The sequence below is a fragment of the Chlamydotis macqueenii genome, chromosome 3 (assembly GCF_036417535.1).
Source record: "Chlamydotis macqueenii isolate bChlMac1 chromosome 3, bChlMac1.mat, whole genome shotgun sequence".
NCBI lineage: Eukaryota > Metazoa > Chordata > Aves > Otidiformes > Otididae > Chlamydotis > Chlamydotis macqueenii.
Window position 1 is genome coordinate 43,519,167 of NC_141558.1, and position 26,368 is coordinate 43,545,534.

Sequence of the window (26,368 nt, forward strand, 5' to 3'; positions counted from 1 at the left end):
TACAAATGAAGACAGAGCCAGAGCAAAGCTTGCAAAGGAGAGAAAAATCTTTTACTAGACTAATTAATATATTGGAAGATAAGCTTTCAGACATGCAAGCTCCCCTTCAAATTTGAAATAAATCCTTGGCATTTCACCTGAGAAGTCTTTCTGTGCGTAAGAGCTCCTTATTTATTTTTCAACTCTGTACATGGTCTAACAAAGTATACTAGTCAGGCAAGATTTATGAAGGGAGAGAGAGAATACGTCATTTGTTTGTAAAGCACTGAGTGAAATTTTTGTACAAATGACACAGCAGAAAAATGAGCACTTAGAATCATGATCTGACAAGAAAAAAATTGCTCATAGTGTGAACAAATTAGGCTAAATTAGGCACCATTTATAAGGGATTTAGAAGGTTTTTAAAAATCTGTTTAAGATAAGGCTAAAACTGCTGTCATTTATCCAATATAACCTATATTGATCCAGAGAAAAATCTGTAATGAAAGTACTTGCATTCACTGCTCATAGTTATACAACATATATGTGGTACATCTCTGAAAAAAAGAATATTCTTGTTACTGGTACAAGCTGCTGTGAGAGAAAGTTAAGAGCTTCTTTCCCCTTCCTTTGATTACTGAAAGGAAGAACAACAAATCACTAAGAAAAAAAAAGTCCAGTGATCTCCTATCACAAGGGTCACAGTCGGTAGCACAAACAGAAGCCTCTTGAGAATTCAGTTTTCACAACAGTTTTGTCCAGCAAGAATAATGGCGTAAAAGAAGTTCAAGCACAGAGTTCCCTAGACAGCAACTTCAACAGCACTTCAAACTTCCACTAGCACTGCAGCCCAGACTCCAGGAGGATTATCTGCCTGAATATTGCTGGTTGCTGAGTTAAGCTAATGCCCCTAATATAGGAATGAATAGTTCCAGACAAGCAGCTTTTGTTTCCCAGCTACTGACAGAGAGTATTTCTGTTGCTTTTTGCATAGGACTCCCTCCCCAAAAAGCTTTTAATCTATACATTTCTGTGTGAACATGACAGAACAATTCTTTCAGAAAAAAAAAGCAGGCTGAGACATAGCTGAGGGTTGTCTTGGCACTTTCTTGAAATGAGGAGCTCCCACTTTTGGTTTCACAGTAAACAAATACAGGAAAGATGAGATTTCAAGAAATGAGGTGCTTCAGGACCTGCCTGAAGACTTGCTGTAGGTGGCCCTCTTGAACACAGACATGTTTGGTTAGAGTTTAACTTCACATATTTCTAAAAGCTCCTTGGTGATTTTGGTAAGTCCTAGTGATAAAAAACAGAGCTCCTGAACTGGGGATAAACAGTTCAGATTTGTTCCTCCTTTTGCATGCATACAGCAAAATTTTGTAGGAAAAAGCAGCTGCTGCTATATCCGGATTCTTAAAGACACTGCTTGGGTAAGTAGCAGACTCAGACTGTTAGAGATGACAGATTATTTAGTATGTAAATTTGAGTGTTTGGTGTTTTCAGTAAGATGTTGCAGCAGGCATAAAAAAAAGAGTTGCCTGTGCTTTCTGTAGTACAGCTCTTACAAAAACACAGAAAATATTCCATAATCCCAAAATTGGAGCTGGCACTCTAAAGACTCTAAACTGTTTTAACACTACAAAAAAAAAAAAAAATCTGTTAGAAAGTGTATTAATATATCTGATAAAAGGGACACAAAGAACACCACCACATTACAGAGGACACCTGTAGGAATACATGAAGAACATAACACCTGTGAAGAACTAACAATGATAATTACTAAAATGAGACAGTTCTTCAAATTGAGGACCAACAAATGCTACATAGTATCAAAAAGCCAGAAGAAATGAGTTATTATTAAATAATAAGTGTTACCGTTCTTAAGAAATTATCCTAAACATACTTAATAGGTGCAATAAAAAGTAAAAATAGAGTTTAGATATCTGAAGGAACACTACTTTTTGCAGACCATCTAATAGTTTCATTTGAAGATGGATCAACAAACCCAGCCTGATCCTTCATAAAAGCATTTTCTTTTTCTGAGTTGAAGTAAACTGATTCTAATTTTTTTGGGGTGTGGGATGGGGAGAGGTGTAATCTGAAAAAGAAGAGGATTAAATTTAAAAAACCACAACACCCTGTCAAGAGCATTACTGAAAGATCCTCTTCTTGCCTAGAGCGTAAAAAAAAGACATAAGTTAACTAGTGATTTTTTACTTCAGTTATCTCATGAGGATAGGAGAGCTCCTGAAACTCTGTAAGGAGAGCTGTTAACTTAAGCATTTAAAAACACAGAAAATGCCCTTTTTCCTGTAACAATGTTTTCTTTAGAAAGGATTCTAGGTTTCTTTTTGGTGGATCAGGCAGAGATGCTGCCTCTCAAAAAAAGCTGTAATTTTTAAAACCATATAGTAATACCAGAATTGTCTCTACAATGAGGATTCTCATCAGTTTTCATAATGAAAGTTACAACATCAGGACCAATGGCTTCCAAGATACAAATTTTTCTTTCCAGTGAGAAAACGGTGAGAAAAATCACCCTCCATTTTGTTGGCAGCCAGAAAAACATCCCCAAACAAACAAACAAATTTTACTTAATGGCAAAATTCCACGTATCAGTCCTCATAAGTGAAGGGCACATCTACAGCATCAAAGCTCTTCAGGAAAGAATCTCACACCTTTGACCCTGATGCTTCTACTGTTCCCTAAAAAGAACTTGGATTTCTCCTTTGGACACAAAGGCCCATTGACTTTAGCTCAACACTGCGTTCTTTACTTTGGACTCCTCCTTTTTCTTATGAAGTGCAGACAAGGTCTGACAACACCATATCCCAAGTGGCACAAGGGATAAATTACCGACGCTGCGCCGTAGCTGCAAATCTCGAGTACAACGGCAAAACATCCATGGCAACACTGGCCAAGGATGTGATTACAAGGAAATCACATGGAACTTTCTTCTTTTAATCCCGCCAGTAATTAACAGAGATGAAGGAAGCTACTGTTCGTATTAGAGAGAAAAGAAGCACATGTTACTGGACTGCAATTCCAGACCCGTAATCTGAAATCAATCACATCAGACCCCTAGGACAATCCCTACAAAGCAGATGGACTTTAAAGGGTTGATAGAGCTGCTGTCTTTTTCTTAACTAGGTTCTTTAGCCATCTTCTGAGGTTAAAAAAATCCCAGAAAACCAAAGACATTTTAAGGGGAGCAGAGGGGCATGACATCTGCTCCTCATTTTAGCAGAAAGGCAACCGATTCCTGTGCGTGTTCACTGCAGGAACCTTTTGTGACCAGAGTTGCCTCTTTCTTCTGATTTATCCACATATCTGTAAATCACCTGTGGAGAGCAAAGAACCGATTAGTATGGATTACTGGAACTATTCACTGCAGAAATGCCAAGCTATCTAATGATGACTTACAATATCAGTCCTGCTGTTGGAATAAATCTGCTGTTCACCAATTAATGTTGTACAATTCCTATTAAACACATACTATAATTCACAAAATGTATTAATAAGCTTGCTCAAATATCGGACCACAGACGTGGCTCACAGGAGGGCTTTTAAGGTCTGATCTCTGACAAATGCTGAGCCTGCAGAGACCCATTAAAATCACTGGAAAATGTATGTGCCAAGCACTACTTAGAATTAAGCTCTTTCACCACTCTCCTGTATTTAGATAGAAATCAGCCATCTTCTGTATTTGGACAGGATTAATGCTGATAAATCAAATGGGCTATCTAACCTTTCCTATCATTATGTATATTATGCTTATTCCATGCACTCACACTGTATTCTGCAAATACATTTAAACTACTATTTGTTCTCTACACCACTTTTCCATACTATTGGTAAATATGTACTAAAATTCCACCAAATCATTCTCCAAGAAATCCATCCAAGAGCAATCTCAATCTGAAATTTCCCACGGTAGGCTTCAGAAATCCACTATCACACAAATCTTCAGCAATCCACTATCACACAACTTATTTTTACAGTGGCAAAATACAAAATGTTAGATTTTACGTGCCTCACTATCTCATAATAAAGAACAGTCGTATAAAATTATAAAATGGCTGCTCATTCATGTTCTTCACACTTTACTGTCATTCAAACAATTCTGAGGACAACTTTGATATTTCATCCCAACAAAATCTTTCTTAGGTCATCAAATATTATCAAAACAGATGATACACAGTGCAAGAAATAATATCCAGACAGTAACCCTTTAGGCAAGGGAAAAAAAAAATACTAGTTTGAAAGTTGCGAGAGCAAAGCTGTTTTGACAAGGCAGCATCAGTGATTGAGATTGAAGGAAACTCCTAGATAAGCTCAATGTACAGGGCAGGACAGACCAGTTGCCCAATAACTGTCAAAAGGCACAGCTGTATAGCCCAAATTTATATATACAGTAAACACAAATGTTACAAGTAAATACAGTCAGTTTGAATTGAGGAGAGAGAAATGCAACATCTAGACTTAATTAGTGCATTTGACAATTATTTGTGCTTGTGTAAAATTAAACAAAGCCTGTAATTTTGATCTATCAAAAATAAACATGCATGTTTGCAGTGGTGATGGAGGGTGAGATACAGTCATCAGTTTTGGTCAATTGTGAAGGTACTAATTAAACTGTGCTGTGGGGAGAGAAGGAGCTTCATATGTTGTCCCAAAAGATGAAAAGTTGGCCTCTGCCATTATAGGGTGACGAACAAAGGCGATGCCCTCTCTTATTACAGCACAGTGACAACAACATTGTCCTTGGTTTTAAGCCTGCAGCCCAAGTTGTGTGGCCAGCTGCATTACCATTACAGAGGGTATGTGACTGTTTAGGGAATCTTTTTCTATACAATCCAGGAATTCTGTAAGATTTCATAAGACTGTTGCATCAATGAATGTGTGAAATTAATTACCTGCTACTATGACTGATTTCAAATCCTTTCAAAACCCAGATAAAAGGATCAAATAAAATACATTAGGATTAGTTGTTAAAAGCTCTGGAAAGGGGGAAGTTTTGCAAACCACTGCTTGCAAACCAAGATGTTTTCTGAGATCTAAAAAGTTTTTTTTTGGACAGAGGAGGAGCAGCCCACAGTGAAGGAGGAGAATTCAGGACAAGAAAAGAAGAGAAGATTGAGATAGAGCTTGGAACTTTTCAGAAAACTGGAAAGAAGAAAAATAATTGAAAAGACCTCTGAGTAGAAATGCTACCCAAGGGTGCTTTGACTACGAATAAGGAATTTGCATCTATAAGAAGATACTTAGCATGGTCTCCAAATTCCTGTTTCTTTATTTTCATACAATTGCCAAAGGATTAAGTTGTAATCTAGCGTATTAACAGGGACAGATCTATAGAACAATGTTTGTTTAACATTAGGGTGAATTAAGTCTCCTGCAGTAAAATACCACTGCTCCACCTGCATGAATGGGCACCAGACATAGGGCAGCCACCCAAGGACAGTCTGATCACACATTTTACCAGCAGTTTAAGTTAGTTAAGGTGGGGTTATTCCCAGAGGATTCTGTTTCTCCATATTTTCTCCTACCACATTTACATGCTTTCCCTCCAACATATTTTTTAATCACTTTTCTGATATGCCCACTTGGGGTTTGGGGTTGTTTTTTTTGTTTGTTTGTTTTGTGGGGGTAGTTACTAGCTGAATCAGCTCACAGATTGCTATTCACAGAATCATTAAAGAAAATTAAATGGGAATGCACATACAAGTGAAAGGGAATGAATTTAGCATTAAGTCAACTTGACTTAAGCCAACTGTGAAACGATAACCTGAGAGGTCAGAAAGTGCCTAGAATCCATTCAGTCTCCAAGAAGCTCAGAAGCAGTCCATATTGAAGTTCCACATTGAAACAGAAAAAATAAGTCTTCTCTACTTCGTATCCTCTCCTCAAAAGTGCTTGTAACATTAAATAATTTCTTAGCTTTGTAGTATTTGTCTAAAATAAACTATTTGGTCAATAAGATCATCTAGCTTAGCTGGAAAGCACATGGACTACAGAGCAGACTGTGCAGTCGAGTAGAAGAGTAGTACTGTAGAAGAGTAAGACAGTGAGGTCAGGAAGCCAGAGACTGACAAAGAAAACAGGAAACAAGAGTCTACAACACTTGGAATTCAAAACCAACTTGAGTGGCTTCATCTTAAAACTACATTCCTATGTGCAGACTACAGAGAAACAGTGCACTCTGACTAAAACACTAAATTAGCAAGCAAAAAGTCACACTCTGTGGTAATATCAGTGTCCAGATGGTCCTACATGTATACAACTTCTGCAAATACCTACAGAGAGGCAAAGCAAGTCATATTCTGCACATCATTATATAATCATATTCACTTCCACATGACACGCCATCGATCACAATGCAACTTTTGAAAGAAGGACTAAATCCAAGGGATGTTTACAATGTCACCACTGCATTGTTTCACAATACTATCCTGTAAAGTAATCAGTTAAGACTGCAATCAAAATGAAGACTAAGGAAGGGGGGAAAAAGCAAGAAAAAAGACCCAGAGAGTTACAAGGAAAAACATATCAATGTATTTATTTTTAAAAATATATCCTTTTCTCATTCTTACCCACAGGAATTAGCCTCTTTCAACAGCACCACTAAGCCTTACAGAGTTTTACGAGTGATAGGTAAGCTGAGGGAAGAATAGGAGTAATAACGGCAAGAAGGCTTTAGTCATGTAAGTGTAAGCAGCAGGAATTTGATTCAGGAAAACATATTCTCAAACTATTAAGATAAAACAGTGCCATGATACGCAGAGGATTGTCTTTTGTTCCTAAGAGCAATGAGGAAACAGTAGCTCATCTTTAATTATCTACAGTTAGCCAAGCCAAGGATGATTTAAAACATGTTTGCCCTGTCATCTCAACAAGCGTCTTGCCACATATTATGATTATTTGATCCACTGTTTCAGAAATCTCTTCACATCAGACACAAGTGTAAACAGCAGGTTGGCAAAAAGCTTCTCTATATACAGCGATTAGAGCAGCAACTCAGGAGCATAGCACAGCATAGCTGCATGCAATGAGAGGAAAGCCAGTGGGGTGGCATTTTTCCTTCCACTTCCACAAGATAAAAAAAAAAAAAATCCTCTTGCTGCTTCTTTAAATTCAGTCAATGCTTGTTTTGATTAGGGCAAAAGAAAACATCCTCTGCAATATGAATCTTTTCCTGAAGATACGTTTATCTGTTGATAACAGAGCTCAGATATTTACCTGAAGATAAAGAGGTAGGCTTTCCTGAATGGCAGACAGCAAAGCCACAGGCAGTTCTTTGTCCTGTTGGAGCACAGAGTGTGGGAGCAGCAAGCAATCCACAATGCGGAACAGGAGTTGCTGTGCTTTGGAAGTAGCCAGTATTGGTGCCCAGAACTTTACCACACATCCTGTTGAAAAAGAATCAAGAAATCCCAAAGCAATTTAGTCAGGGAAAAAAAAAATAAATTAAGAAAGCCTAAGGAGAAAATTATGTTAAATTAGATAATCCAAGAGTAGCAAAAGCAACTGAAATGTCTCTGAAACTGAAAACGCGCAGTGAAGACTCAAAGTCCATTTACAGTTCAGCAAAATGAAAGTACTAAATTGATTCAATACATTACAATTACAAGTTTATAGGCAAGTGAAACTGCTTTAGGAAAAGTACAGTAATGCTAAAGAAAGGACAGCCTCCCACATCCCTGCAGAAAAATTACACTAACCTCGATAGAAAACACTACCACAATGAGCACATATGCACTTAAATATTTACCTTACTGTGTGCATTCATCACATGTTACAGAAAGATGCTGCCTTTGCCTTCCTTTCACATTTGTCTAACACCATTTTTGACCACATCAGCAACTACTACCACAGTGATACAATGTGAGGAAAACATTAAGTATCTTTCAAATTGTATTTAAGGCATCTAATTTGGCAGATTAAAAGAATGAAGGGCAGCCAACTCCATTAAGCCAGCATGGTTTCTCCAGATCTTTGTAGGCTCTCAGCCCACAAAACGTGTCTCAGAGAACATCTTTCTTGTTTTCAACACATTAACACATCACTTGCGTAGCTTTGAGCCAGTTTTAAGGTCTTGCTTTTGAGTTGAAAAAAACCAAACAAACAGAAAAAAAAAAAAAAAAAGAAAAAAGGTGTTGACGTGTAAACACCCTGACTTTGAGAAACATCGTTATTGCAGGTGAGGTGTAATTTTTCTTGAGAAAATAACTCTACGCTCGTGAGTGTTAATACTCAAAATACAGATTAAGTAAAACAAGATTCCTATGCAGTAGTTCCTGCAGGCATTCTTAAGTTTATATTTAATTAGAAGCAAGAAAGTTTGCTGGGTTGAAAATACAGAAATATCCCAAGAAAGTAGTATGTTTAAGACTTTGAAAATAACAAAAGATCAGAAGTAGGCTGTTACAAGATCTTATTAGTCTATAAAAGTCATCCATTACCATCTCTAAAAACAACGCAAAACAACATTAATCTTGTGGCGTGAAAGAAAACACAATGATCAATCATAGAGAAAGAGAACGATCACTTAACAATACTTTTAATAATGTTGTCTAAGCTTCCTGTTTTGAAAGAAACATGCTCATTCCTGCTAAAAGTACTCTTTCTATTATCACTGCTGTGATGTATGGGACAGTAGAAGACACAATCTGACCACAGACAGGAGGTGTTTAGATTTGTTAAGTTTCTTGCTTTGTCCTTATAATTTAACAAGCCCACAGAATGTGAAGAACTGATTCAAGTACACTTAAAAGTTTTTTTTCTTTTAAACCTTTTTTATGTTTTCTTAACTAAAGAGAAAGGACAATTTCTTGCACACAACAGCATGACTGAAGACTAATCATTTCCTACTGCAGAGAACAGAAAGGAAAATAACAATTTAAAATTGCTTTACAAGGCTCCAACCCAGCATCTGGACAACTGAAAACATTTAATTTGTCATATGTCTTGTATATCAAAATATGCAGATCTTGCAATAGAAAAGTAAAGTATTTTACAGTACTCAAATTCCATTACATGCGATGCACCTTCTGCATCGTGGTCACGCTTTTCACTGTACTCCTTATAATCATGATGTACATTGTGCGTACGTGCAAATCATTACTTCTGGCTTTAAGATACATCAGCTTTACCCTGTTTTTAAAGGTAAGTGGGTCAGACTGGCACGTTCATTCATGATAAACAGCACTCTTATTTTTCCATCCTGTCAGTGGTTCTACACTTTCATGACAAATACTAGAATCTGAGCTTTACTAAAGCACAGAGTGTACGCAAGAGGAGCGGTTCTAAAAGAAGGTACAATCCTAAGCTGACTTGGCCATTATCATAACTCCAGTAAATATGATGTACTGTGTCATAACATTACTTCAGTGGCTTCTCACTGTTTCTAGTTTTGTTAGGTAAAACACGTGGTTTTCAATCGTAAAAGACATGAAAACATCTTACTTTTGAAAACTCTGATTTGCAGGGGTAGTTAAAAAAAAACCAAAAGGAGATTAGGCAGCAGGATAAAAAAAAAAAAAACAAAGAAAATCAGTAGAACAACGCTAAATATCTAACTGTAACATCTTGTTAGGAAAGGAAATTAAGGGAAAACAGAGAAAAAAGGAATAGTAAAAAAAAAAAAAATCAAATTTTACTGATTCCTTAAAACTATTTCCTCAAAGAAAAGAGGTTGCAAAATAATCACCTATGATCCAATATGTAAGCTGCAGTCCTTCTGGAGGTCCTTTTACCTTCAAATAAGGTTTTACATACTTTAATACATCACCTAAGTACTCCAGACTCTTTGCTACCATGGCAGATTTCTCAGGGAGTGTCTGAAGGCCTCTGTAAGTTCTACCAACAGCCTGAGAAAACAGAAACATTGAAATAAATATAGATAAACTAAGTCTCTTGCAAGGTTTGTGTAAGTAATTTCTTTTTGTACACCAGACAAAATCTTATGCATAATGGTATCAAATTGTCCTAGGAAGCTAACACAGAGATGTACAGTACCTTAATGAATTGGACAAGAGCATTTTTAGGGTCTTGCTTGAATACTGACTCTTCAACATGAGCCTTTGAAATAATGTTTTCCACTTCTGAGAGTTTAAAAATCAGTCTTGTCATTTCTGTCAGCTGCTCCATATAAGCTTTCCCTGTTTGTTACAAGAAAGCACAGCAGCAAATATAGTATACAGTTATGCTTTTCAATTTACTTTAGTCCCAAAATCGTAAAATTAAACATGATTTTAAAGTGTCTAAAATACAAGAATACTGCAACTGACTGCATCTCTCTAGACAAAGAATGTGTGTCTAAACTAGTTATGTTTCTAATACAGCTACAGGAGAATTAAGAGTATTAAGTATGTATAATGAAGTCTTTCATTTTACTGATGGTTTTATTCAAAATCTACAAAATGTGTATGAAAAATAGTTGCTAGAAGATATGTTCTACAAATAATGAGAACCGCAGTGTTTTACAGAAGAAGTAACAAAGTATTGTTATAAGAAAGCAAAATATCCAACACAGAAAAGGGAAGAATTACTTGCAACTGGATTTTTTCCTTTTTTTTTTTTTTTCTTTTACAGCATTCACAGCATGATTTCTGACTAGTTACTTCAGATTTTCACTTTTTTTCAGAGCAGTTTCTCCATGGGGGAAAAATAGCTTGTCTCCTTGGGAGCAAGTTTTTGTTCTTTGCTTCCAAGGAAACAAGCTCTTTTATCTTTGTTTGTGATAAATTTGTCATATGCAGAGCAGGCAAAATAAATAGCACAAGCAGCGCAAAGAAACACATTTTGTAATTAGGTAAAAGTAAAGGAATACAAACAAAAATACATTTTGTAATTAGCTGAAAATGTTTGCCAGTTTTGCAATATAGAATCGTTACTGCAAACATTAGGGAAATGTGAACACTTACCAACTGTTCGCTCAGCATCTGTCTTGGCCAGCATACCACTTGGTTGATCTATGTACATTTGCAAAACGCATCGAAACCAGGAACGTACTGTCAAAGCTTCATAGGATGTATATCCCATACTAGAAAAAGCTTCACACAGTGCACTGCATAGGCAGAAGAAGAAAAAGGTAAAGAGATCTAATAAAAGTATGCAAAAAGCTGGCAGAGCGTCTCATTTGGCTGTAGACATACAGAAACAGTGCACAGAAACAATTAGAAATAAAGTAACACAAAGGCCAACTGGCATTCCCTTTGTGTACTCTACAGAGTTTGCTCCTGATGCCTAAATACAGAGAATATGATAAATTTGGTAATGCCACACATGGTAACATAAAAATACATATCGCATATACATACGTTTTCAATATATAAGACAAAACAGAGGGGGGAAAAATTCACACAGTGGGAAACGCCTTATTCTAACAATGGATAATTTGACAGTATTGTCTAAACTGACAATGTACAATGCTGGAAATAGTTTATCTGAATCAACCTGGAACTTTATACTGACACCGCTTAAGCTACTCCAGCCTTTCACATAAAGCTAGCTCAGGTGCCCCATGCTATTTGGGTCTGCTTAGTTCCGACGACATAAAAAAAATGGAGAAGAGAAGGTCTGCTTTAGCAAATAAAGATATGTCACGTTAGAAATGGATCTCAAAGGGAAACATAAAAAGGCACTTTGCACACGAGAAAGGAAACCACTACACTTAACATACACTTACAGGCATATGCTTTTATGTATGTATATACACACAGGTGTACACTCACTACTGTTCTACCAGCCAGGTGTCAGGCTGGAGTCAATGGCACCATCACTCAATGCACAATCCCTCTACTCTGCTGTTCAATATTCCCAAAGTTTTACTTGCCTTACCACCATGAGTAGCTGCTGTAGTCACTTTTTCCCAAGCATATGGGCCCCACATCATTAATTCCACAAAAATTCCTTGCTAACGGACAGTGGGTCTGTTCAGTGCCCTGTTTGCAATTCCTGTCACATGAGCTGCATGCGTGCTTCAGGTCAGTGAAATTTCTTGAAAATAGTTATGCCTTTTTATTTGAGAGATTTCCTCCCTGGTCCTAGATGCTTCGACTTTAATGAAAAATGCTTGTACTCTTTTCTTGATATATGTACATATAAATCTACTTATTTTCTACTGAATTTTTACTCATGCTTACAATAGAAAGTCAGCACAGGTCCAGATGGAAACCAAACTGGATTCTGTTTCTCACTAAACAACATTAATATTTTTTTTTTCTCTTTCATTTAGGTAAAACCACTGACAACTGTAGGTTTTGTCTGAACATCCCTGCTGAAGTAGTATTGAGAAAATAAATAGGGAAACCAAATGCAAGCAAATAAAGTATACATAAAAAAAGAAAGTTAAATTCCAGTACCAAAAAAAGTTAAAAAAACAGGATGCCTATGGACTTAATGCTTTTTGCAGTAATGTATAAACAACAAAAAAATCCAGCCTTATGTAATCTTGATGTATACAGCTAGTCTACTTGGCCTCAAAGGCTCACAAAACCACTTTCTGCTGTAGTCTCACTCTTGTTTCTTGTGCTTGCTGGTATGCAGGCCACTGAAGTATCTTTCTAAAACTGGAGAGGAATACGCTTCTAATCCTTAAGAAAGGACAGAACAGTAATTACCTGCTAGAAGCATGGCAAGTGGTCCTTATAAATCAGTGAGCTCCAAGTTAATTTCAACACTACACAACACGGATCTAGAGAGTAGACTACTGCAAAAGAAATGCCAAAGCTTCTGCGCATATTCCCAAGGGCACAGCTTGTCCATCAGAACCTTTATCATCGATACTGAAATAGCTGATATGCAGAACAAGCTTCAGTCTTAAAGAGACCAGGCTGAGCTTGCAGGCTATATAACAGCATCAGCAACAACATATTTTTACTCTTTAATTGAGAATCTTTGATGTGAAAATTATCACAATGCAGTAACCATGAAGTCTTAAGATCCTAGCACGTAAGATACTTTAATAACTTTTGCTCTACAACTGCCTAAAGTAAATAAGTACGTGAATCATGCTACAAAAAAAAATTGCCATCTTATTAGCATATAATAAAATGATAGTATTTAGAGTACAACACCTCTGTATAATTCTACCAAAAAAAAAAAAATAAAAAAAAATCTTATCTTAGGTAGTTATTGAGCTTTCACAAGGAAATCTGAGCACCTTATAGCTCTGTTGATGAGGCAGGGAAGTACCTTCACCTAGTCTCAGATACTTCAGTTTTCACCTTGTTGGCCTTGAGGCAACTGATAAGGGAAATAGACAATTCTCCCTGAGGCTGGGCAATCACAACCCCAGCAGCATAGGGGCAAAAATATTTGCCTCTGTGTGAGCGCTTTCTCTCCCATGCTTCCAGCAGGAGGTTGATTCAGAAAAGCAAAGTGACAGAGAGTGGGAACATATGAGAGAGAACCAGAACGAGAGAACATACACACAGGGAAGCAAAAGACAAATATCCATCATCACTCGACCTTGGGAGTCATGCTTTCTCCTGCTAGTTCTCTCAATACAAATCCATGAACCCGACATTTTTAGTTAGTCCACAGCACAACCTGTAAGAGTAGGGCAAAGTTCTCTCATTCCTTTCTACAGCAGTATTTGGAAATAAAGGTTTGAATTCCCTCAGAGTGCAAGACCTAGTTAACTTGGGTTTTCAAAATTCTTGCACAAGTGCTCTAACCTCTCAACTGATGTTCACCAGGTAACTATCATCAATACTAACTGCAGTTTTAGTAAAATTATGGCAGCAGGGTTGTATGGGGAACTCAGTACCAGCCACGTGTGCGTGCTCTGTACTTGTTAACGCAACCATGCTCTTGGGAATAGGAGTGCTTTGGTCGTGGTTCCAAATACAGTAAATGTTACCTCAGCCAGCATAGCAATATATCTGTGGATAAATATATAACAATATGTCAGGTGCTTAATGAAAATTGCTAATGAATACTTAAGGAATTGCTTTCAATCACTTAAGTGTTTACTGGGGGAACTGGTAATTAGCCTTAAGCACCCAAATTATACCAAAATTCCAGTTTAGCCATCAAAATGTTTTTCTTAATCTCACCTGAAGAGTAACAAAAACCAAATTATAAATGGGTATGTGCTTAACTCCTGTTTCATTCAGCACATGCTAAGTACCTGGAACCTTGCATGAAACTCACCCTATAAAGATCATACAAGAAAAATACAGCAAATCAGAGGACTGAACGTTCCTCTCCTGAGTTCCAAACTGACACATGAGAAACTAGATTCAACCTCTTTAAACACCTCCCTGCAAGAAGGCCATAGCCTCATCTTTGCCGATCACACTGAAACAGTCTTTACCATATCCCGATTTACAGCTATGCTTCTTAGTACAATGTGTATCCTAAAAATGTGCAACTTCTCTCACTTTCAAACACAGTCAGACATACACACACTCCCTCTTTCTCTCTGATCTCTTGCCTCCCCTGTTTCCAAAGCCTGACTCGGAAGCAGTGTAAGGGGGAAGAAAACCCACAACAACCACCACCATCACCATCACCATCCATCTATCTTAGGTTCAGAGAGGCCTACTTAAAGCAAATAAAATTTCTCAGGTATGTAAAATTCTGACTTGAAAGAGTCCCAGGCAATCTGCTTGAGCCGAAGCAACGGACAAGTTAGACTACCTGATCTCAAGAGCCCCATTCAACCTAAACAATTTAGTGATTCTGTGAAAATTCAACATTGGCACATAAAACATGAGAATGTGAAAAAAATTTCTAAACCTATTATTTAATTTAAAGCATCCATTTAGCAAGTCTCAGAAACCTGGGGTACACGAACATTAATACGCACTCAGAAAGCATTCCAAGCTTGTCAGAAAGAAAATTTCAAAGCATGCATTTCCATACGATCATTTTCCTTATACTTGCGGTACTGCCCAACTCATCCTCCTCAGCTTCCTCCAGAAGTTCTTCCTTTTGATGAAGTCAAGATATTTAAACACTGAATACTTATTATACAGCATCTTCAGATTTCTGGGATAAGATTTATCTTGACTTTTTATAAGATTTAAGTTTTTGTGTTAAGTGGTAGAGGACAAATAAGACCAGTACTTTTAACTAGAAATTTTAAAATTTACCAAGTTACACTACTCAACTTAAGTGCAGCTAGGGCAGGAGGCTACCACCTTGCCAAATTGTAACAACTTTGCTCAAGTGTAACAACAATAGAAGGGAGTGGATAACTGCAACTATGCAAATTAAAAATAGGTTATGCGTTCAAGCATTTCACTTTGATGCAGTATTGCTCTTCATGTAAGCACTTATCTGAAGTTATTATCTAGGTCCCTATTTTCCAAAAATCTATTAGTAGCAACACTGTTTCCATTGGGAAAAATAAGTGGTTAGCTATATAAAAGACAAATAACTTTTTCAACATACTTACCTATCTTCCTGACAAATTGTGAGTATCTTAAGCTATTTACACATAAACAAACAATCCAACCCAAATAACACTCACTATGCCCTGTGAGATATGTCCCAGGTGATTTCAAGAAACCTGGAATTTTAACAGATTCAAAGAACTTGGATGTTCTTAAGGAAACATTACTATTTGAAACAACATTTTCTACAAGTCTAATGAAGGAATGAGAGGGTACTGGAAGAACAAGCAGTTAGATTTTGTTCACCTGTTTTGAATTAGGTGACTTAGATATCTTGACACCAGCTGAGGCCACACCATGTCATCCCATCCAAACAGCTGCATCATTGATAGAACAGGCTGTGGCTGGAGATCTGATAGGACTTTGCTGGGTATATCCAAAGCTAAGAGCGTAAAACCTGATTTTAAAGAGAGAAAAACATCACACTATGTTAATGGTTCCTCTGTACATCCCTGTTCCACTAAAAAGCATTGAAAATTAATTACAATTAATAATATGTAGCCTGGGAGTACCAGGAATCTCAGCTAAAACTGGGCAGCTATTCTAACAGATAGCATTTGTACACATGTTAAAATGTAGTCTCTGTCCCAAAGAGTTTCTAAGTCAACATGACACACTGAACGTAAAGGAGGGAAAATGGATCCAAACATACATAATTTTAAGTCTATTCATGAAACCACAGCTTATAAATTCTGAAGGCATATTTTTACCACTTGTGCAATGAAAACTATGTCTTAAAAATCTGCTTTTTTGTCTTTTTGGCCTCCCTTTCTTGCCTCCATCCATCGCTTCTTCCCTTGTACACATAAGTATTACTGTGCTTTACAGGGTTGAGTTTTATTTATTTGCTTTGTTGTTTTTACACACTTCTCGTAGTGAAGAACTGATTCTGGAAAAAATTCACTCAGTAGAAGCTGGTACCCTTCTATTTTTACAATAGACTTTCATGTATCAGAAGTTACCATGTAAATAAAGCACTGTAAACAAGCTTATTCTTGAAAAAAGGATCTTCATATAACAGTTGCAGATCTAGAAACTGGGATGGAACTTTGTGCAGAATTTTTATTAATGAAGCATAACCTTTTGCTGTTTCTGTTAGGTCTGCTGTGGAATCTATATCTAGCACTACCAGAATAAAAAAAAAAACACATAGCACATTCTTTATGCTGCAAACGACAAATGCATTTAAACTCAGGAAGAAAATGTAATCTGAAATGCTGAGGATTTATTAGGTTATAGGAAATGAGAGGCATCAAATGAGTCAGGAAAACTGGCTTTGGAGGGCAGTGAAATAAAGGGACTCACTAGTTCCAAAATTCTCCAGTTCACGTTAAATGTAAATGTAATATTATTTTATTAAGATAATGATTTATGAAACTGCATGCATTGAGAAGCTGACTTGGAGTTTGACAGAAAAGGCTGGTTTTCAGAAACAACAGTGAAGCTATATTTTAATTACTGGTGTAAGGACAGACTACCTTAAGCTATGAAGGACTTCACACTTCCTTATGTACTTTGGAATAAAAAACGAGGTCATACAGAGTCCCCACTCTGCCTCAGGTGAGGAAGCAATTTGTACCAGCCTTCCTCCAGATTATGACATTGTTTCTGCAGCATCATGGAGGGGGAGAAATGGGAACAATAATGTGAGTCCCAGGCTATCTGCCTGGCAGGGGGAGCAGGAGAGCTTGTGACAGCTGCTCTCTCCTCTGGGCTGCAACCTCTAAGGCAAGAAGCTCATACAGCGTGGGAAGGGTTTGCCTTCCCCTGTAGTACTGCCTAACACATCTCTATAAAGCAGGTCACCACTGCACTCCTCTCCTTCTAAGCCGAGTTTATAATAGGTTGTTCTTCTTACTATTTCATGGGGTTAACAAAATAAAAAGATATGGCACTGCAGGAAATGAATGAAAGTTTTGACATTAACAACCTCTTCCTTTGATTTGTATTGCTGTTTCCCATACATGTTTCAGCAGTGTGAGACCACTACCATTGCACGCTGCCTCCTTCATTAATGTCACCTACTAACTACTGCAGAGCTACTTCAAATGAAGGGTCTTTTAACTTTTCTATTACTAACTCAGTACTTCTGAGCTTATAACTTTATCTAATTCATATCATGATGGGAAAAAATATTTTATATTTCACTTCTCTAAATTTTAGTAAAATGGATACAAGATTTCATTGTAATTACAGAATACAACGGTAGCTACTGATGTTAAAGATCAAACAGATTTCTTTCTATTCACTGTCATGCTGACTCATTGTATTTGGGGTTCACTTACATATGGAATGTTGTACTTCAAGATTAAACCTCTTCAGCGTAAAGCAAGACAAATAATTAAAATGTACTATTAAATAGTTTAATGACCATGGCCACAAAGGTTTAGCAAAAAACAATAGTAATGTAATCAACATTTTTAAAATGGTCTTAAAATATAAAATACTATTTTAGAAAAATTAGTTTGAATCACAACCATAATGAAAAGAAGAGTTCAACACGAAATTATAATAAACTTCTACAAAAAGATGTAAATTCTAGATATAGTGAAAGAAGTTATTCTCATTTATATTGTATAGCATTTGCAATATTGATGATAATCTGTGACTAGTAGGGAAAAAGAAGTCAGGCTTGTACAGCTTCAAACCCCTTTGGAGTTCTCAGTCTGTTTGTATTCTATCAAGTAATTCAACACTACAGTATTTCTTCTTGTCAAAATATTTAGCAATCTACTTTTTACATTTATGCGTATTTAAGTTACTACATGGAAGCAGAAATATCCTAAAATAGAAAATCCCTGAAAGTTTGTGACCCAGAAAATATCATCAAATCCAGTAGCTGCAAGGAGGGTCAATGCTCACCTGCAGCTGTATCGGCAAGCTGTGGGGAAGGTGGCACCTGTGACATCCTCTGGCTCTTCAAGTAGGGAAAGAAATTTCTCCAGAGAGCACTGGCGACAGCAAGGTGGTGCTCTTTAGCCACTAATGGAAGCTGTGCGTCTGGGGCTGCGTTCCCTGGTTGAAGTCCCTGGCTTACACGTTTGTGCACGCTCCTAGGGAGAAACAAAAAACAATGTTTACATTCAATAAATGAAAAATGCACATCTTTTAAAAAGGCATTTACAACTACTTTAAACCGCAGAGCCTGAGAACGGAAGGATCATTTTGTGCAATTAAAACCTTTTCACCAAGACATTATGCGTACAAGTTATTTGATGGATGAATGATGGCATATTAAGCACCACAAAGTTAATGTTAATTACTAATGTCAACCATTAATTATATGCTTTTTAATATGTCAGATCAAAATGAGGAATAGGCAGCTTTAAAATGAATATCTGCATTTTGCAACTGCTAGCACAACAAGCAAGTCTGCTTACAGTCCAAAGCCAGATGCTTTTTAAAAATTTTGTCAGTAGGGTTTTTAGGATAGGGTTGTGCACAGCAAATAATGGCAGATGATTCTGATCAATTTTAAAGCTGCCTTCTGAAACCCATTTCTCCTTTGTAAAACCTCACTAGGTACGAGTTTAGATAAGATAAAAGCTTCATTTTATCCTGATGCGCTGCAGACAATTAGGTTTGACAGCAATGCCCACAGCTTTGTTAGTACAGTAAGGACAAAAGTTACTACCACACATAACTCCCATCTCTTCCTGAGACAATGTGGCATGAATTCAATAATGCACTCAATTTTCTTTGATTCTTCTAGTACCATTCCTGCTACTTAATCTAATTTGGAAGTTGTGACTTTCTAGAGGCTTAATAGAGATATGTCTGCAGGGAATCAATGTTCTCAGAGAAATGGGGGGGCGGGGGGAGGAAGCATTAATAAATTTGTCTGGTAGAGCAGGATAGCAGGCATTACTGCACTGGACTGATCAACTAAATAACATGCTTATTAAAAACAATCTGTAGGAACGCACTATCATTCCTGTTCCTATTTATCTTCTGGTCAACTCAATTGAGATTGTGCATTAAAGCACAGGCAGCATTATTACATTTGCTTTATTAAATTCTATAAACAGCACTGGAAAGTCAGAGTCAAGATATTTATAAGATAATGGCAAACAGTGGAGGCATCGAGACTTGCCTTAACACTAACATTTGTAGACTATAATTTTTTTTCTTAATTGCCATTCTCACAATAGCAAGTGTTTCACAAAACTCTTCCCCTAGATCATTATTCTGTGCTCAGTCTAATTTGAAATAAACCAAAACAAAAATAGAAAAACCTCCAGCCCCTAGTTCCCTTCTGGGAATGTGGAAAAATTATGAAAGAATTACACAACTCACAGCACTCATTAGGACATCTGAAATGGAATAATTTTAAATAAAGAGTAGGCTGGCTGCAAGGCCTTCCTGAACTAGGGTTGATATTAGAAGCGCATCTCATTATATCAAATTAGTATCCAAAAATTCTGCCTAACACGTAATTTAAAACATAAAACATACTGGCTGTCAAAGGTAACGATACCTTACACCTGCCTGCAGGCATCCATTAGTTTCAATAGGACAGACAGAGAGAATCGAGTACTAGCTACTTTTGGAATGGCTACGTTTAACAGACATGAAGGGTACGTAATACTAGGAGGAATCAAGTACTTCTTTGAGAAACGGTGCAAGTCCAAACACAGGAACAGAAGCCAGGAATTCTAAACCCAACATTTATTCCCTCTGTGGCTTCATACAAATCATACAGCCTTTGTTAGCCTCAGTTTCCCAGCCATGATATTTGGATAGTAAGACAGCTTACCCTTTAAAGGATGCTGTGAAAACAATCAATGCTTAGAAACTGAGGATTATATTCAGTATGTCACTTGGTATTCCTATTTACAAGGCATATTCTCCAAGTCAACATGAAGTGAAATAAAAGCGAGATTAGCATAAAAAGTCAAGCAATACTTCTTTGGGAGTATCTCTTATTAAAAAAAGGACAAAGAAAAGGGTACAGAAATAGTGAGGTCTAGAGGACAAACAATGAAAAAGTAAAAAGCAGGGCTAAAGAAGCATGTTAAATATATTTTTGCCCATTAAAAAAAAAGTTTAACAGTAAAAATATAAAGGACTTTTTTGGTTTATTTTGTTAAGAAAGGAAAGCATGATGTCTCATACTGCAGAGAATAAAACTTACGGGACCAAATTCTGCCTTACTTACATCCAGACTACACTGTAAAACAGGAGAAAGACCTTTTTCTCTCCTCTAAATTCTCTCTCGAAAGAAGGGTGCCTTGCATCTCCTTTAGCCATCTATGCAAAGTAGAAGGGTGTACAGACTTCCAAAGTAAGGTAATATATCTCTGTGTCAGTGGAAGGGCAACACGTACAAATCAGTATTTATGTTTATTCATAGTAACCTACACAAATGCTTGCAATAAGGTAAATGCTTAGAATTGATGGGGCATCAATATGTCCTGCAGCTGATCTAGACAGGTACTTCTACTAACAAAATTTTTTTTTAATTCCATAAAAATATGGATAAATACAATTTTACTTTTTATTCAGACTTCCACATTTTTTAAACATTGGACAAGCATACCATCAAACATCACTCAATTTCTGAAACTATATACATCCAGTTTTCCATTGTGTTAAGAGCTCTGGAACCACTGGTTGCCTCATTACAATGGTAATAACTTGGTGTGGTTTTGACTTGGTTTAAATAATGGATTTCCTATTCCCATAAAAAGAGGTGTGCTTTTTCATTTTACCATTTCATTTTACAAAGCCTGGGTTTGTAAAAGAAGGGAATGTTTGTGCTACCTGAATAAGGACTGTGCTGGATGTATACATACAGCAGTAGCGTGGGGATTATCTTCTACATCCTACACCTGGGTAAGGAATTGCAGCCATTTATCTGGATGCAGATATTGTAACCATGAACCATCCTTTGGCAAACACAAACCATGCCTTTGCCAGCCTGGATTACTAAAATGGAGTGAAACTTTAGATCAAGCTGGAAAAGGAAAACACACGAAATGCGGAAGCCTGTCTATGCAATGGAAACTCAAGTCACTACAAGTCCGTGATCTGCACTGGCTGCACATTGGCATCCAGACTTAATACAATGCCATTTAATTTGATCTACAAGGGTTCATAACTCCCCAACATGACAGAAGACCTTTCTCCTTCTACCAGCATTGCCAGGGACACATACTACCACCCCTCAGGGGCTCCAAGACTATAAATATAGACTCTGGTTTCTTCAGATGGTACTCCCAGTTCCTCTGCTCCAACGCCAGGCCAGCCACAGCACCTGCAGAACTCAGTTGCCCAGTACAGCCAAGATTAAGCTCAGGAAAGTATTTTTAAAGGAAATGAATGACTTTTTTTTTATGTTGAAACAAATAAATAATTAGAAACCAACACTTGCAGGACAAACACCCTTGGATAAATCTAGGGAGATTGGGTAGAGATATATGAGTACTTCTAAAATGATAAATGGCTTTGATGCTTAGAATTTCAACTACTAACATCAGTTCTTTCAAGGAAAATTCAGGGGAAGTAAAATGAAATAAAATGAATCACACTCAGATTCAAAGACAGGTAATACGGGCTTTGTGCTCTCTGCAGACCAGTGGAACTGGAATAATACTTGAACTTGGAGACTGCCCTTCCACACATTCTCCCTCTTTTTGCATCACTGTAAGATTATCAACACAGTTTCTCATTTTGATATTTTGGCAACAAATGCATTGTCCCGCGGTCCTATTTTAAGGCTGCCATAGAGGTGATAACAGAAACAAAAGTCACTGAGGGAAGTTGAGGCTTCTTCAGCTACAGGGTAGCTATGCAGGTTTCAGCAAAAAGAACAGAAGAGATAGGGAGATTAGCTGATGCAGGGAACAATACAGTGAGAGTTTTGATTTCAGTGAAGACAAAAAAAAGCCTTACATTCTCTTAACAAACCCCAGACACAGAGATGATGTCAGCTACTTGGAAATGTGCACAACAACAAAGTTATCAGGCTAAGGTTTCCCCAAAATCAAAAGCCACATTAATACAATGAAAAGCATATTTGTTTCTGTGGGAAAAAATAGGAATGTTACACAATAAAGATGGTATTAAAAAATAAAGTGCCAGTGTTGACACTACTCCATTTCATATGGAAAGGTGTTTCTGCTTCGCGTCCCCTTTTACTTGCCAATATGAAGACATTACATAGTACTAGTGTATGGCAAAACATTGGGCTTTCCTGTAGAAATCTATCCGGTCATATTTTCTGTGGTTGTACAAATCTCACTGCAGTGACACACTCAAAATTTGTGCTGGTGCTACAGGTGCAGAACTCTGACATCTCTGCCAGACAGCAGCCCACTCAGCTTCAATGACCAAACAATATTTACCAAGCAGCATTCCAGAATTTAGTTCAAAATAATCCAATTTCACTGTCTTCAAATGGCATAAACATCAATACTACTTTAATGTCTCTAGTCATTTCTCCCTTCCATTCCACCACAACAGTTGCTTCTTACGACAACCAGAACTGGAAGCAGGGTTTTGGCAGACACCACACATATTTCCAGTAACTAGTCCTATCCAAGATTAAGCTGAAAAAGATCCTTGCGTGCCCTCCGTATGCCTTTGAAAATAATCCAGTATGGGTATTCAACTAGTTGACTATTATGCCATTTAGTTACATGATAGTTCTAGAAAATTGCAACTATAGCACTTATTTCATTGATCCATACGGATACCAGCTCCCACGTTGATAAACTCATTGTTCAACTTCTTAGTAATCTGTTCATAAGCATTTACTTTTTTTTATGTCTGTGCTTCAAATATGCAGTTTACACTGAATACATGTACATTTCTGAAATCATAACCTGTTGTACCACATTTTATGATAGTATAAAGTGTGACTAAGAACACATTTTTAGAGTTAATTACTTTTATACAGAATTTTTCAAAGCATTCAAAAAAGAAACACTAGTTTAAGTACGGACTATAATACTAGCATTCACAAAGGCAAGGACAGAATGGTTGCATCTGGGTCCAAGGCCGCTTTCACGCAGTATCATAGAGCTGTGCCAAGGTACAAGTAACAAACTATATGATCCCACCTCTCTTAAACATGCAGATTCATAAAAATGAAATGGATCTGGACGCACAGAAGCGGCAGACTAGCTACACAGTGGTTCCACAACAGCTCAGATCCTCCAAGAAGAAAGTGCCCCAAACTAAATATGCTTAGAGACTGGTGGAAAGTCATAGATACGGGTTTCAGGCATCTCATGGTAAAGGCTTTTGGCTTCCTGATCACCAGTGAATGATGTGAGCAGTTGACCTAACATGTAAAAAGGTGAAACTTCTTCCTCTTGGGCAATGTTTTGAATGTGAGTAGGCCGGGTTGCAGAGCTCTGCACCTAACTTTTGGTTATCAGTATGTTTTGTAGGTGCGCTGCCAACATGATTACAAGAATTTTAAGTGCTAAACCATCTAGTTTATGGTCTCAAAGTGCCTAAGCTTGATGCTAAAAAGCTAAGGCCTGTGAAAACAGCCTTAGCGTCTCTGGGCACACAGGTTCAGGTACCCAGGGAACTTCAGTGGTTAAAAGTCACCTACAGACTTTCAGACTCTTCCACATTCAGGCTGTTTCAGTGAAACATGCACGAAGGGAGGTGACTAAGTTCTACCCAAGAATAATTGAAACATCCAAGTTCTCTTTTAAATCTGTTTCTAAGCACTCTGGGACACAATTTTTTTTTTTTTATATCCCTTTATATGAAGGTAGTGGAACACTGGAACAGGTTGCCCAGAGAGGTGGTGGATGCCCCATCCCTGGAAACATTCAAGGCCAGGTTGGACAGGGCTTTGAGCAACCTGATCTGGTTGGAGATGTCCCTACTCCTTGCAGGGGGGTTGGATTAGCTGACCTTTAAAGGTCCCTTCAAACCCAAACTATTCTATGATTCCGTATAGCGCTGAGACTGGTATGAGTGCAGTAGCAACTGGACAGGAGTAGTTATTCCACCTCAAATCAGAACCTCTCAATTTGTTTCCATATCTGCAAGATACATACAAAGTATCTATAAGTTTTCTTCATATTTAAGCAACAGCCTTTTCACTCTTTGATAACTTAAAAAAACCAACAAACAAACAGGCACAGAATTTTAACCCATATTTATAGAATTAAAAAATAGATTTCAGAAAGATAAGCAACATGAGAAACGTAAGGCCAAAAATAAATTATCCCATCCATTAAAAGGAATATTTGGAAAAAACCCCACAGTCTATAATGAAAGCGTCAGCACTGAGGAAGCCACAATGATAGCATCACCAACACCACAGAGCTCTACTGCTCACTGTACAAACTGAGCCTTAACATGCCCCCATCAAATCACTATTTATTAAATAATGTTTCAGTGCTCTTTCTTCAGTTTAATCTGCTTCAATAATTGTGGTGGGTTCACCCCGGCTAGGCATCAGGTGCTCACCAAAATTGCTCTATCACTCCTCCTCCTCAGCTGGACAGGGGAGAGAAAATACAACAAAAGGATCGTGGGTAGAGATACGGACAGGAGGAGATCATTCACCAACTACCATCCCAGGCAAAAAAAAGACTCTACTTGGGGAGAAATTAATTAAATTTATTATCAATCAAATCAGAGTAGAATGATGAGAAATAAACCCAAATCTTACAAACCAGCTCCCCCACTCCTCCTTTCTTACTGGGCTTAACTTCACTCCCAATTTCTCTACCTCCTCCCCTCAGTGGTATAGGGGGACGGGAAATGGGGGCTCTGGTCAGTTCATCACACATTGTTTCTGCCGCTCATTCCTCCACAGGGTGAGGAGTCCTCACACTCTTCTCCTGCTGCAGCATGGGATCCCTCCCACAGGAGACAGTCCTCCATGAACTTCTCCAACACGAGCCCTTCCCACAGGCTGCAGTTCTTAATGAACTGCCCCAGCGTGGGTCCCTTCCACGGGGTGCCATCCCTCAGGAACAGACTGCTCCAGTGTGGGTCCCTGATGGGCTCACAAGTCCTGCCAGCAAACCTACCCTAGCGTGGACACTTCTCTCCATGAGGCCACAGGTCCTGCGAGGAGCCTGCTCCAGCATGGGCCTCTCACTGGGCCACAGCCTCCTTCAGGCATCCACCTGCTACAGTGTGGGGTCCTCCATGGGCTGCAGGTGGATCTCTGCTCCTCCATGGGCTGCAGGGGGACAACCTGCTTCACCATGCACTGCACCATGGGCTGCAGGGGAATATCTGGTCTGGAGCACCTCCTCCTCTTCCCTCACTGACCTTGGTGTCTGCAGAGTTGTTTCTCTCACATCTCACTCCTCTCTCCACTGCTGTTTTTCACAGTAGTATTTTTCCCCTTCTTAAATATGTTATCCGAGAGCACTGTCGCTGATGGGCTTGGCCTTGGCCAGTGATGGATCTGTCTTGGGGCCAGCTGGCATGAGCTCTTATCAGACATGAGGGAAGCTTCCAGCAGCTTTTCACAGATGCCACCCCTGTAGTCCCTCTGCTACCAAAACCTTGCCACACAAACCCAATACCATAATCCACAATAAACTGCATGCTTAAGTGTTTACTGCAAAAATGATGTCTGAATAATATGTCTAGTTATGTGTGTATAATGATCACTGATGAATGTGATGAGGCAGGGAAAGGTAACAAGGGAAGAGGGATACTCTTTTCAGAACTGTAACATCTGGGATATTTATCAAATGCTTTAATTCGTCCATTTATGCTTAAGTTTTTTTTATAGCATAGACTTGCACAACATCATACACATCACTGTTACAACATGCCTTCATCAGGCACAACAATGTGAAGTGCACACATGAAGTAACAGGTCTTAGATGTTGGATGAGACTCAAAGGGATAAAAGGATGTAATGGTTAAAAAGCAGGGCACAAACAGATCTCAGACTCCCGAACCATAATTACCAAACTGCTCACTTAGTCAGATCACCCTCTTTTGACTGGGAAGTTCCCTAGGTGCCTCTAATTCAGCTACACAAA

The 26,368-nt window shown here is 37.9% G+C and overlaps 1 protein-coding gene across 1 annotated transcript in view; it reads right to left on the reverse strand.

Annotated features, from left to right (window-relative positions):
- MMS22L (MMS22 like, DNA repair protein) overlaps positions 1-26,368 on the reverse strand; it is a 96,264-nt gene that overhangs the window by 8,943 nt on the left and 60,953 nt on the right. Inside the window, exons 15-20 of the mRNA XM_086744285.1 lie at positions 18,249-18,439; positions 15,633-15,783; positions 10,905-11,047; positions 9,997-10,139; positions 9,689-9,848; positions 7,219-7,388 (exon numbers count right to left, since the gene is read on the reverse strand). Coding sequence (XP_086600411.1) covers positions 7,219-7,388; positions 9,689-9,848; positions 9,997-10,139; positions 10,905-11,047; positions 15,633-15,783; positions 18,249-18,439 — 958 coding nt within the window. The remainder of the gene's footprint in view (positions 1-7,218; positions 7,389-9,688; positions 9,849-9,996; positions 10,140-10,904; positions 11,048-15,632; positions 15,784-18,248; positions 18,440-26,368) is intronic.